This window comes from Salmo trutta, unplaced genomic scaffold (assembly GCF_901001165.1).
Source record: "Salmo trutta unplaced genomic scaffold, fSalTru1.1, whole genome shotgun sequence".
Classification (NCBI taxonomy): Eukaryota; Metazoa; Chordata; class Actinopteri; order Salmoniformes; family Salmonidae; genus Salmo; species Salmo trutta.
The window spans coordinates 678948-693525 of record NW_021822576.1 but is presented as its reverse complement, the minus strand read 5'-3'; the positions used below and the strand labels follow the sequence as shown (position 1 = coordinate 693525).

Below are 14578 nucleotides of genomic sequence, written 5' to 3'. Positions count from 1 at the left end.
CTCTATAGTCTATAGTCTACAGGTCTCTATACTCTACAGGTCTCTATGTCTACAGGTCTCTATAGTCTACAGGTCTCTATAGTACAGGTCTCTATAGTCTACAGGTCTATAGTCTACAGGTCTCTATAGTTTACAGGTCTCTATAGTTACAGGTCTCTATAGTCTACAGGTCTCTATAGTCTACAGGTCTCTATAGTCTACAGGTCTCTATACTCTACAGGTCTCTATAGTCTACAGGTCTCTACAGGTCTCTATACTCTACAGGTCTCTATAGTCTACAGGTCTCTATAGTCTATAGTCTACAGGTCTCTATAGTCTACAGGTCTCTATAGTCTACAGGTCTCTATAGTCTACAGGTCTCTATAGTCTATAGTCTACAGGTCTCTATACTCTACAGGTCTCTATAGTCTACAGGTCTCTATAGTCTACAGGTCTCTATAGTCTACAGGTCTCTATAGTCTACAGGTCTCTATAGTCTACAGGTCTCTATAGTCTACAGGTCTCTATAGTCTACAGGTCTCTATAGTCTACAGGTCTCTATAGTCTACAGGTCTCTATAGTCTACAGGTCTCTATACTCTACAGGTCTCTATAGTCTACAGGTCTCTACAGGTCTCTATACTCTACAGGTCTCTATAGTCTACAGGTCTCTATAGTCTACAGGTCTCTATAGTCTATAGTCTACTGGTCTCTATAGTCTATAGTCTACAGGTCTCTATAGTCTACAGGTCTCTACAGGTATCTATACTCTACAGGTCTCTATACTCTACAGGTCTCTATACTCTACAGGTCTCTATAGTCTATAGTCTACAGGTCTCTATAGTCTACAGGTCTCTATAGTCTATAGTCTACCGGTCTCTATATTCTACAGGTCTCTATAGTCTACAGGTCTCTATAGTCTACAGGTCTCTATAGTCTATAGTCTACAGGTCTCTATACTCTACAGGTCTCTATACTCTACAGGTCTATAGTCTACAGGTCTCTATACTCTACAGGTCTCTATACTCTACAGGTCTCTATAGTCTACAGGTCTCTACAGGTCTCTATAGTCTATAGTCTACAGGTCTCTACAGGTCTCTATAGTCTACAGGTCTCTATAGTCTACAGGTCTCTATAGTCTATACTCTACAGGTCTCTATACTCTACAGGTCTCTATAGTCTATACTCTACAGGTCTCTATAGTCTATAGTCTATACTCTACAGGTCTCTATACTCTACAGGTCTCTATAGTCTATACTCTACAGGTCTCTATACTCTACAGGTCTCTATAGTCTATACTCTACAGGTCTCTATAGTCTACAGGTTTCTATAGTCTACAGGTTTCTATAGTTTACAGGTCTCTATAGTCTACAGGTCTCTATAGTCTATAGTCTACAGGTCTCTGTAGTCTACAGGTCTCTGTAGTCTACAGGTCTCTATAGTCTACAGGTCTCTATAGTCTGAAGTCTACAGGGCTCTATAGTCTGAAGTCTACAGGTCTCTATAGTCTATACTCTACAGGTCTCTATAGTCTACAGGTCTCTATACTCTACAGGTCTCTATACTCTACAGGTCTCTATACTCTACAGGTCTCTATACTCTACAGGTCTCTATACTCTACAGGTCTCTATAGTCTACAGGTCTCTATACTCTACAGGTCTCTATACTCTACAGGTCTCTATACTCTACAGGTCTCTATACTCTACAGGTCTCTATAGTCTATACTCTACAGGTCTCTATAGTCTACAGGTCTCTATACTCTACAGGTCTCTATAGTCTACAGGTCTCTATAGTCTACAGGTCTCTATAGTCTACAGGTCTCTATAGTCTATACTCTACAGGTCTCCACACTCTACAGGTCTCTACACTCTACAGGTCTCTATAGTCTATACTCTACAGGTCTCTATAGTCTACAGGTCTCTATAGTCTAAAGGTCTCTATACTCTACAGGTCTCTATAGTCTATAGTCTACAGGTCTCTATAGTCTACAAGTCTCTATAGTCTACAGGTCTCTATAGTCTACAGGTCTCTATACTCTACGGGTCTCTATAGTCTACGGGTCTCTATAGTCTACAGGTCTCTATAGTCTACAGGTCTCTATACTCTACAGGTCTCTATAGTCTATAGTCTACAGGTCTCTACAGGTCTCTATAGTCTATAGTCTACAGGTCTCTACAGGTCTCTATAGTCTACAGGTCTCTATAGTCTATACTCTACAGGTCTCTATAGTCTACAGGTCTCTATAGTCTACAGGTCTCTATAGTCTATAGTCTACAGGTCTCTATACTCTACAGGTCTCTATAGTCTACAGGTCTCTATAGTCTACAGGTCTCTATAGTCTACAGGTCTCTATAGTCTACAGGTCTCTTTAGTCTATAGTCTACAGGTCTCTATAGTCTACAGGTCTCTATAGTCTACAGGTCTCTATAGTCTACAGGTCTCTATACTCTACAGGTCTCTATAGTCTATAGTCTACAGGTCTCTACTGTTCTCTATAGTCTACAGGTCTCTACAGGTCTCTATACTCTACAGGTCTCTATAGTCCTATACTCTACATGTCTCTATATTCCCTAACAGGTCTCTATAGTCCTATACCTCTACAGGTCTCTATAGTCTACAGGTCTCTATAGTCTACAGGTCTCTATAGTCTATACTCTACATGTCTCTATAGTCTATAGTCTACAGGTCTCTATAGTCTATAGTCTACAGGTCTCTATAGTCTACAGGTCTCTATAGTCTATACTCTACAGGTCTCTATAGTCTACAGGTCTCTATAGTCTACAGGTCTCTATAGTCTACAGGTCTCTTTAGTCTATAGTCTACAGGTCTCTATAGTCTACAGGTCTCTATAGTCTATAGTCTACAGGTCTCTGTAGTCTACAGGTCTCTGTAGTCTACAGGTCTCTATAGTCTACAGGTCTCTATAGTCTGAAGTCTACAGGGCTCTATAGTCTGAAGTCTACAGGTCTCTATAGTCTATACTCTACAGGTCTCTATACTCTACAGGTCTCTATACTCTACAGGTCTCTATACTCTACAGGTCTCTATACTCTACAGGTCTCTATACTCTACAGGTCTCTATAGTCTACAGGTCTCTATACTCTACAGGTCTCTATACTCTACAGGTCTCTATACTCTACAGTCTCTATAGTCTATACTCTACAGGTCTCTATACTCTACAGGTCTCTATAGTCTACAGGTCTCTATAGTCTACAGGTCTCTATAGTCTACAGGTCTCTATAGTCTATAGTCTACAGGTCTCTATAGTCTATACTCTACAGGTCTCCACACTCTACAGGTCTCTACACTCTACAGGTCTCTATAGTCTATACTCTAGCAGGTCTCTATAGTCGCAGTCTCTATAGTCTAAAGGGTCTCTATACTCTACAGGGTCTCTATAGTCCTATAGTCTACAGGTCTCTATATCTACAAGTCTCTATAGTCTACAGGTCCTCTATAGTCTATACAGTCTCTATACTCTACAGGTCTCTATAGTCTACAGGTCTCTATAGTCTACAGGTCTCTATAGTCTACAGGTCTCTATACTCTACAGGTCTCTATAGTCTATAGTCTACAGGTCTCTACAGGTCTCTATAGTCTATAGTCTACAGGTCTCTACAGGTCTCTATAGTCTACAGGTCTCTATAGTCTATACTCTACAGGTCTCTATAGTCTACAGGTCTCTATAGTCTACAGGTCTCTATAGTCTATAGTCTACAGGTCTCTACAGGTCTCTATAGTCTACAGGTCTCTATAGTCTACAGGTCTCTATAGTCTACAGGTCTCTATAGTCTACAGGTCTCTTTAGTCTATAGTCTACAGGTCTCTATAGTCTACAGGTCTCTATAGTCTACAGGTCTCTATAGTCTACAGGTCTCTATACTCTACAGGTCTCTATAGTCTATAGTCTACAGGTCTCTACTGTTCTCTATAGTCTACAGGTCTCTACAGGTCTCTATACTCTACAGGTCTCTATAGTCTATACTCTACATGTCTCTATAGTCTACAGGTCTCTATAGTCTATACTCTACAGGTCTCTATAGTCTACAGGTCTCTATAGTCTACAGGTCTCTATAGTCTATACTCTACATGTCTCTATAGTCTATAGTCTACAGGTCTCTATAGTCTACAGGTCTCTATAGTCTACAGGTCTCTATAGTCTATACTCTACAGGTCTCTATAGTCTACAGGTCTCTATAGTCTACAGGTCTCTATAGTCTACAGGTCTCTTTAGTCTATAGTCTACAGGTCTCTATAGTCTACAGGTCTCTATAGGCTACAGGTCTCTATAGTCTACAGGTCTCTATACTCTACAGGTCTCTATACTCTACAGGTCTCCTACTACAGGTCTATACTCTACAGGTCTCTACAGGTCTCTATACTCTACAGGTCTCTATAGTCTACAGGTCTCTGTAGTCTACAGGTCTCTATAGTCTACAGGTCTCTATACTCTACAGGTCTCTATAGTCTACAGGTCTCTATAGTCTACAGGTCTCTATAGTCTATAGTCTACAGGTCTCTATAGTCTACAGGTCTCTATAGTCTATACTCTACAGGTCTCTATAGTCTACAGGTCTCTATAGTCTACAGGTCTCTATCGTCTACAGGTCTCTATAGTCTATAGTCTACAGGTCTCTATACTCTACAGGTCTCTATAGTCTACAGGTCTCTATAGTCTATAGTCTACAGGTCTCTACAGGTCTCTATAGTCTACAGGTCTCTATAGTCTACAGGTCTCTATAGTCTATACTCTACAGGTCTCTATACTCTACAGGTCTCTATAGTCTATACTCTACAGGTCTCTATAGTCTATAGTCTATACTCTACAGGTCTCTATAGTCTACAGGTCTCTATAGTCTACAGGTCTCTATACTCTACAGGTCTCTATAGTCTACAGGTCTCTATAGTCTACAGGTCTCTATAGTCTATAGTCTACAGGTCTCTATAGTCTACAGGTCTCTATACTCTACAGGTCTCTATACTCTACAGGTCTCTATAGTCTACAGGTCTCTATAGTCTATAGTCTACAGGTCTCTATACTCTACAGGTCTCTATACTCTACAGGTCTCTATAGTCTACAGGTCTCTATAGTCTATAGGTCTCTATAGTCTATAGTCTACAGGTCTCTATAGTCTACAGGTCTCTATAGTCTACAGGTCTCTATAGTCTACAGGTCTCTATACTCTACAGGTCTCTATACTCTACAGGTCTCTATACTCTACAGGTCTCTATACTCTCCAGGTCTCTATACTCTCCAGGTCTCTATACTCTACAGGTCTCTATAGTCTACAGGTCTCTATAGTCTACAGGTCTCTATAGTCTACAGGTCTCTACAGGTCTCTATAGTCTACAGGTCTCTACAGGTCTCTACAGGTCTCTACAGGTCTCTATAGTCTACAGGTCTCTATAGTCTACAGGTCTCTATAGTCTACAGGTCTCTATAGTCTACAGGTCTCTACAGGTATCTATACTCTACAGGTCTCTATACTCTACAGGTCTCTATACTCTACAGGTCTCTATACTCTGCAGGTCTCTATAGTCTACAGGTCTCTATAGTCTACAGGTCTCTACAGGTATCTATACTCTACAGGTCTCTATAGTCTACAGGTCTCTACAGGTCTCTATACTCTACAGGTCTCTATAGTCTACAGGTCTCTATAGTCTACAGGTCTCTATAGTCTACAGGTCTCTACAGGTATCTATACTCTACAGGTCTCTATACTCTACAGGTCTCTATACTCTGCAGGTCTCTATAGTCTACAGGTCTCTATACTCTACAGGTCTCTATAGTCTATAGTCTACAGGTCTCTATAGTCTACAGGTCTCTATAGTCTACAGGTCTCTATAGTCTACAGGTCTCTATACTCTACAGGTCTCTATACTCTACAGGTCTCTATACTCTACAGGTCTCTATACTCTACAGGTCTCTATAGTCTACAGGTCTCTACAGGTCTCTATAGTCTACAGGTCTCTATACTCTACAGGTCTCTATAGTCTACAGGTCTCTACAGGTCTCTATACTCTACAGGTCTCTATAGTCTACAGGTCTCTATAGTCTACAGGTCTCTATAGTCTACAGGTCTCTATAGTCTACAGGTCTCTATACTCTGCAGGTCTCTATACTCTACAGGTCTCTATAGTCTATAGTCTACAGGTCTCTATAGTCTACAGGTCTCTATAGTCTACAGGTCTCTATAGTCTACAGGTCTCTATAGGTCTATAGTCTACAGGTCTCTACAGGTCTCTATACTCTACAGGTCTCTATAGTCTACAGGTCTCTATAGTCTACAGGTCTCTATAGTCTACAGGTCTCTATACTCTACAGGTCTCTATAGTCTACAGGTCTCTATAGTCTACAGGTCTCTATAGTCTACAGGTCTCTATAGTCTACAGGTCTCTATAGTCTATAGTCTACAGGTCTCTATAGTCTACAGGTCTCTATAGTCTATACTCTACAGGTCTCTATAGTCTACAGGTCTCTATAGTCTACAGGTCTCTATAGTCTACAGGTCTCTATAGTCTACAGGTCTCTATAGTCTATACTCTACAGGTCTCTATACTCTACAGGTCTCTATAGTCTACAGGTCTCTACAGGTCTCTATAGTCTACAGGTCTCTATAGTCTAAAGGTCTCTACAGGTCTCTATAGTCTACAGGTCTCTATACTCTACAGGTCTCTATAGTCTCCAGGTCTCTATAGTCTACAGGTCTCTATAGTCTATACTCTACAGGTCTCTACACTCTACAGGTCTCTATAGTCTCCAGGTCTCTATACTCTACAGGTCTCTATACTCTACTGGTCTCTATACTCTACAGGTCTCTATGCTCTACAGGTCTCTATACTCTACAGGTCTCTATAGTCTCCAGGTCTCTATAGTCTACAGGTCTCTATAGTCTACAGGTCTCTATAGTCTACAGGTCTCTATAGTCTACAGGTCTCTACAGGTCTCTATATTCTACAGGTCTCTATAGTCTACAGGTCTCTATAGTCTACAGGTCTCTATAGTCTATAGTCTACAGGTCTCTACAGGTCTCTATACTCTACAGGTCTCTATAGTCTATAGACTACAGGTCTCTATAGTCTACAGGTCTCTATACTCTACAGGTCTCTATACTCTACAGGTCTCTATAGTCTACAGGTCTCTATACTCTACAGGTCTCTATAGTCTACAGGTCTCTATAGTCTACAGGTCTCTATAGTCTATAGTCTACAGGTCTCTATAGTCTACAGGTCTCTATAGTCTACAGGTCTCTATACTCTACAGGTCTCTATACTCTACAGGTCTCTATACTCTACAGGTCTCTATAGTCTACAGGTCTCTATACTCTACAGGTCTCTATACTCTACAGGTCTCTATACTCTACAGGTCTCTATACTCTACAGGTCTCTATAGTCTACAGGTCTCTATAGTCTACAGGTCTCTATAGTCTACAGGTCTCTATAGTCTACAGGTCTCTATACTCTACAGGTCTCTATAGTCTACAGGTCTCTAGTTAGGGTCCATGTATATGTTTTGTCTGACAGGTTTTCTCTCTGTGTCCCCAGGTGGTGTACATGTCTCTGAGTGTGTGTGTTGCCGTGGTGTGTGTGTTGGAGGTTGGCCGGGAGGTGTGTGTCCGTGCGTTTGGTAACGTTCCGGGGCGGAGTGTGGTGGTGATTGGGAAGGTGTTTGTGTGGCTGTGTGTGTTGTTGTTCTGCGTGTGTGTTCAGTATCACCACAGCCGAGTGAGGAGCAGAGGGTTCCTCCGTTTCTATAGAGACAACCGCACCCTGAAACACCTGCCTTTCATTATCCACTCTGCAGGTACGCACCCTGAAACACCTGCCTTTCATTATCCGCCCTGAAACACCTGCCTTTCATTATCCGCCCTGAAACGCCTGCCTTTCATTATCCTCCCTGAAACACCTGCCTTTCATTATCCGCCCTGAAACACCTGCCTTTCATTATCCGCCCTGAAACACCTGCCTTTCATTATCCGCCCTGAAACACCTGCCTTTCATTATCCGCCCTGAAACACCTGCCTTTCATTGCAATAGGCATTACTACAGTCCCTGGTTCGAATCCAGGCTGTATCACAACGGTTTTGGCCTTCGTTGTAAATAATAATTTGTTCCTAACTGACTTGCCTGGTTAAATGAAGGTTAAATTATAAATAAATGAAATCCTCTCTGCAGGTTCACTTCCTGTCTTCTCTGTGTTGTTGTTAGTTCTTCTACAGTTGAATGTTTTTACAGCAGGTCCACCTCCTACCACACAGAGGAGACACACATTAAACCTACCTTTTACACCTGGACGTGTGTGTGTGTGTGTGTGTGTGTGTGTGTGTGTGTGTGTGTGTGTGTGTGTGTAGGGAACACGGCGGTGTTGGTGGTCATGTCAGCTGATCTGTCAGAGGCGAATCATCTTCCTGTTTATCTGCTGCTAGGGATTCTGGGACTGGAGCTCCTGGTCTCTCTGCCTTGTCTGGTCATCTACACAGGTACCCCCCTCTCCCCATCTCCCCCTATCACAGGTACCCCCCTCTCCCCATCTCCCCCTATCACAGGTACCCCCCTCTCCCCATCTCCCCCTATCACAGGTACCCCCCTCTCCCCATCTCCCCCTATCACAGGTACCCCCCTCTCCCCATCTCCCCCTATCACAGGTACCTCTCTCCCCCTATCACAGGTACCCCTCTCCCCCTATCACAGGTACCCCCCTCTCCCCCCTCCCCCTATCACAGGTACCTCTCTCCCCCTATCACATGTACCCCTCTCCCCCATCACAGGTACCCCTCTCCCCCCATCACAGGTACCCCTCTCCCCCCTCCCCCAGCCTGTCTATAGAGTGATCTGTATCACAGGTACCCCTCTCCCCCTCTCTCCCCCTCCCCCCTTTCCCCCAGCCTGTCTATAGAGTGATCTGTATCACAGGTACCCCCCTCCCCTCCCCCCCCTCTCCCCCCCTCTCCCCTCTCCCCCTCTCCCCCAACCTATCTAATCTGCATCATAAAGTCCTCTGTCCTGCTCTATTCAGACACACAGTAGAATGACAATCCCTATTCAGCCCTCTCTCTTTCTCTCTCTCTCTCTCTCTCTCTCTCTCTCTCAATTTCAATTCAGTTTAAGGGGCTTTATTGGCAGGGGAAACATATGTTAACATTGCCAATGCAAATTAAATAGATTATAAACAAAAAAGAAATGAACAGTAAACATTACACTCACAAAGGTTCCAAAGAATAAATACATTTTAAATGTCATATTATGTCTATATACAGTGTTGTAACGATGTACAAATAGTTAAAGTACGAAAGGGAAAATAAATAAACATAAATATGTGTTGTATTTACAATGGTGTTTTGTTCTTCACTGGTTGACCTTTTCTTGTGGCAACAGGTCACACATCTTGCTGCTGTGATGTCACACTGTGGTATTTCACCCAGTAGATATGAGAGTTTATCAAAATTGGGTTTGTTTTGTAATTCTTTGTGGATCTGTGTAATCTGAGGGAAATATGTGTCTCTAATATGGTCGTACATTTGTCAGGAGGTTAGGAAGTGCAGCTCAGTTTCCACCTCATTTTGTGGGCAGTGTTGCACATAGCCTGTCTTCTCTTGAGAGCCAGGTCTGCCTACGGCGGCCTTTCTCAATAGCAAGGCTATGCTCACTGAGTCTGTACATAGTCAAAGCTTTCCTTAAGTTTGGGTCAGTCACAGTGGTCACGTATTCTGCCGCTGTGTTCTCTCTGTTTAGGGCCAAATAGCATTCTAGTTTGCTCTGCTGTTTTGTTAATTACTTGACACATTGTAAAGAATTATCTTTTTGTTTTCTCATGATTTGGTTGGGTCTAATTGTGTTGCTGTCCTGGGGCTCTGTGGGGTCTGTTTGTGTTTGTGAACAGAGCCCCAGGACCAGCTTGCTTAGGGGACTCTTCTCCAGGTTCATCTCTCTGTAGGTGATGGCTTTGTTATGGAAGGTTTGGGAATCGCTTCCTTTTAGGTGGTTGTAGAATTTAATGGCTCTTTTCTGCTCTGCATTATTTGGTGTTTTACGTTTTACACTGAGGATATTTTTGCAGAATTCTGTATCCAGAGTCTCAATTTGGTGTTTGTCCCATTTTGTGAATTCTTGGTTGGTGAGCGGACCCCAGACCTCACAACCATAAAGGGCAATGGGTTCTATAACTGATTCAAGTATTTTCTGCCAGATCCTAATTGGTATGTTGAATTTTGTGTTCCTTTTGGTGGCATAGAAAGCCCTTCTTGCCTCGTCTCTCAGATGGTTCACAGCTTTGTGGAAGTTACCTGTGGCTCTGATGTTTAGGCCGAGGTATGTATAGTTTGTGTGCTGTAGGGCAACGGTGTCTAGATGGAATTTGTATTTGTGGTCCTGGCGACTGGACCTGTTTTGGAACACCATTATTTTTGTCTTACTGAGATTTACTGTCAGGGCCCAGGTCTGTCAGGGGCCAGGTCTGTCAGGGGCCAGGTCTGTCAGGGGCCCAGGTCTGACAGGGGCCCAGGTCTGTCAGGGTCCAGGTCTGTCAGGGGCCCAGGTCTGTCAGGGGCCCAGGTCTGTCAGGGTCCAGGTCTGTCAGGGCCCAGGTCTGTCAGGGGCCCAGGTCTGTCAGGGGCCCAGGTCTGTCAGGGTCCAGGTCTGTCAGGGGTCCAGGTCTGTCAGGGGCCCAGGTCTGTCAGGGGCCCAGGTCTGTCAGGGGCCCAGGTCAATCAGGGCCCAGGTCAGTCAGGGCCCCAGGTCTGTCAGGGCCCCAGGTCTGTCAGGGCCCCAGGTCTGTCAGGGGCCCAGGTCTGTCAGGGCCCCAGGTCTGTCAGGGGCCCAGGTCTGTCAGGGGCCCAGGTCTGTCAGGGGCCCAGGTCTGTCAGGGGCCCAGGTCTGTCAGGGGCCCAGGTCTGTCAGGGGCCCAGGTCTGTCAGGGCCCAGGTCTGTCAGGGCCCAGGTCTGTCAGGGCTCAGGTCACACACACACCGGGCCCAGTAACGTGTGTGTGTGTGAAGTGCCCTGCAGGCTTGCTATGGTGTGTGTTTGATGTGTGTGTGTTTGATGTGTGCTGTATAAATGCCCTTCATTATAACGTGAATACAGTCCTCTCTATAGACCTGCATGTTGCCAGGACATCAAAGGGTCAACAGAATAGACCTTCCTCCTATTGTCTGATCTACTGGAAGCACTGCAGGACTAGATCACTGACACACACAATAAAACGAAGTGGGGTGGTAGCCTTGGTCAGCTGCTTATAGAAGACCCTGCAAGGCAGTTAGCATTTAGCATGGCTAGCATCATACCATTGACCTGAACTGTAAAACCAGTTAGCATTTAGCATGGCTAGCATCATACCATTGACCTGAACTGTAAAACCAGTTAGCATTTAGCATGGCTAGCATCATACCATTGACCTGAACTGTAAAACTAGTTAGCATGGCTAGCATCATACCATTGACCTGAACTGTAAAACCACCTTTAGCGTTAGCATGGCTAGCATCATGCCATTGACCTGCACTGTAAAACCACTGTTAGCATTAGCATGGGAATCAGCCGAAAAGTTTTTTTTAAAGCTGCTTTAAGAACCAGAACTGATAAAGAGGGAGAGGGAGAGGGGCCTCTAGCAGGTGGGGGAGGGAGGGAGGGAGGGAGGGAGGGAGACAGCAACCAGCCAATTTATTTGTATTTTTTATTTCACCTTTATTTAACCAGGTCGGCTAGTTGAGAACAAGTTTTAATTTGCAACTGTGACCTGGCCAAGATAACGCATAGCATCTCTCTCCCTCTCACTCTATCCCTCTGTCTCTCTATCCCTCTGTCTCTCTATCCCTCTGTCTCTCTATCCCTCTGTCTCTCTATCCCTCTGTCTCTCTATCCCTCTGTCTCTCTCTCCCTCCCTCTCTCTCCCTCCCTCTCTCTTCCACTCTCTATCCCTCCCTCTCTCTCCCTCCCTTCCTGTCTCTTCCACTCTCTATCCCTCTCTCTCTGTCTCTCTCTCTGTCTCTCTCTATCTCTCTCTCTATCTCTCTCTCTATCCCTCTCCCTCTCTCTCTCCCTCTCTCTCTCTCCCTCTCTCTCTCTCTCCCTCTCTCTCTCTCTCCCTCTCTCTCTCTCTCTCTCTCTCCCTCTCTCTCTCCCTCTCTCTCTCCCTCTCTCTATCTATCTATCTATCTATCTATCTATCTATCTATCTTATCTATCTTATCTATAACACACACAGAACTAAGCTTGAGAAATACTTCACATCCCAGAGAGAGAGTTGCCCACCGTTACAACGCTGTATACTGCCTTAAATCCTTTGGAACTTTTGTGAGTGTAATGTTTTATAGTTCCCTTTTTATAATCTATTTCACTTGCTTTGGCAAAGTAAACATATGTTTCCCCTGCTAATAAAGCCCTTTTGAATTTAATTTGAGGGAGAGAGAGACTGAAGGAGCTCTGGGGAGGGAGGCTGAAGGAGCTCTGGGGAGGGAGGCTGAAGGAGCTCGGGGGAGGGAGGCTGAAGGAGCCCGGGGGAGGGAGGCTGAAGGAGCCCGGGGGAGGGAGGCTGAAGGAGCCCGGGGGAGGGAGGCTGAAGGAGCCCGGGGGAGGGAGGCTGAAGGAGCCCGGGGGAGGGAGGCTGAAGGAGCCCGGGAGAGGGAGAGGGAGGCTGAAGGAGCCCAGGGAAGGGGGAGGGGACTAAGTGAGCGAGAGAGAGAGTAGGGAAAGACTGATTGGTAACGAGGTGTGTGTGTGTGTGTGTGTGTCGTGTTCCAGTCAGGGTGGTGAGATTCAACAGAGACAGAGCTGGTCCAGATATCAGTCAGGAGGAACCATCTAACTCCTACAACACTACTGAGACTGGATTCAGGTATATATACACACCTAACCCTAGACTGGCTTCAGGTATATACACACCTAGACTGGCTTCAGGTATATACACACCTAACCCTAGACTGGCTTCAGGTATATACACACCTAACCCTAGACTGGCTTCAGGTATATACACACCTAGACTGGCTTCAGGTATATATACACACCTAACCCTAGACTGGGTTCAGGTATATACACACCTAGACTGGCTTCAGGTATATATACACCTAGACTGGCTTCAGGTATATACACACCTAGACTGGCTTCAGGTGTGTATATATACACACCTGGACTGGCTTCAGGTGTGTATATATACACACCTGGACTGGCTTCAGGTGTGTATATATACACACCTGGACTGGCTTCAGGTGTGTATATATACACACCTGGACTGGCTTCAGGTGTGTATATATACACACCTGGACTGGCTTCAGGTGTGTATATATACACACCTGGACTGGCTTCAGGTGTGTATATATACACACCTGGACTGGCTTCAGGTGTGTATATATACACACCTGGACTGGCTTCAGGTGTGTATATATACACACCTGGACTGGCTTCAGGTGTGTATATATACACACCTGGACTGGCTTCAGGTGTGTATATATACACACCTGGACTGGCTTCAGGTGTGTATATATACACACCTGGACTGGCTTCAGGTGTGTATATACACACCTGGACTGGCTTCAGGTGTGTATATACACACCTGGACTGGCTTCAGGTGTGTATATACACACCTGAAGCCAGTCCAGGTGTGTATATACACACCTGAAGCCAGTCCAGGTGTGTATATACACACCTGAAGCCAGTCCAGGTGTGTATATATACACCTGAAGCCAGTCCAGGTGTGTATATACACACCTGAAGCCAGTCCAGGTGTGTATATACACACCTGAAGCCAGTCCAGGTGTGTATATACATACCTGAAGCCAGTCTAGGGTTAGGTGTGTATATACACACCTAACCCTAGACTGGCTTCAGGTATGTATATACACACCTAACCCTAGACTGGCTTCAGGTATGTATATACACACCTAACCCTAGACTGGCTTCAGGTATGTATATACACACCTAACCCTAGACTGGCTTCAGGTATGTATATACACACCTAACCCTAGACTGGCTTCAGGTATGTATATACACACTTAACCCTAGACTGGCTTCAGGTATGTATATACACACTTAACCCTAGACTGGCTTCAGGTATGTATATACACACTTAACCCTAGACTGGCTTCAGGTATGTATATACACACTTAACCCTAGACTGGCTTCAGGTATGTATATACACACTTAACCCTAGACTGCTTCAGGTATGTATATACACACTTAACCCTAGACTGGCTTCAGGTATGTATATACACACTTAACCCTAGACTGGCTTCAGGTATGTATATACACACTTAACCCTAGACTGGCTTCAGGTATGTATATACACACCTGGACTGGCTTCAGGTATGTATATACACACCTGGACTGGCTTCAGGTATGTATATACACACCTGGACTGGCTTCAGGTATGTATATACACACCTAACCCTAGACTGGCTTCAGGTATGTATATACACACCTAACCCTAGACTGGCTTCAGGTATGTATATACACACCTAACCCTAGACTGGCTTCAGGTATGTATATACACACCTAACCCTAGACTGGCTTCAGGTATGTATATACACACCTAACCCTAGACTGGCTTCAGGTATGTATATACACACCTAACCCTAGACTGGCTTCAGGTATGTATATACACACCTAACCCT

General features: G+C 44.6%; 1 protein-coding gene across 1 annotated transcript in view; it reads left to right on the top strand.

Annotated features, from left to right (window-relative positions):
- Positions 1–7523: 7523 nt before the first annotated feature.
- The window catches only part of tmem192 (transmembrane protein 192), a gene marked incomplete at its 5' end in the record, with an annotated part of 12445 nt that continues 5390 nt past the window's right edge, over positions 7524–14578 (top strand). Inside the window, 3 exon segments of the mRNA XM_029744223.1 lie at positions 7524–7782; positions 8330–8458; positions 12714–12807. Coding sequence (XP_029600083.1) covers positions 7524–7782; positions 8330–8458; positions 12714–12807 — 482 coding nt within the window.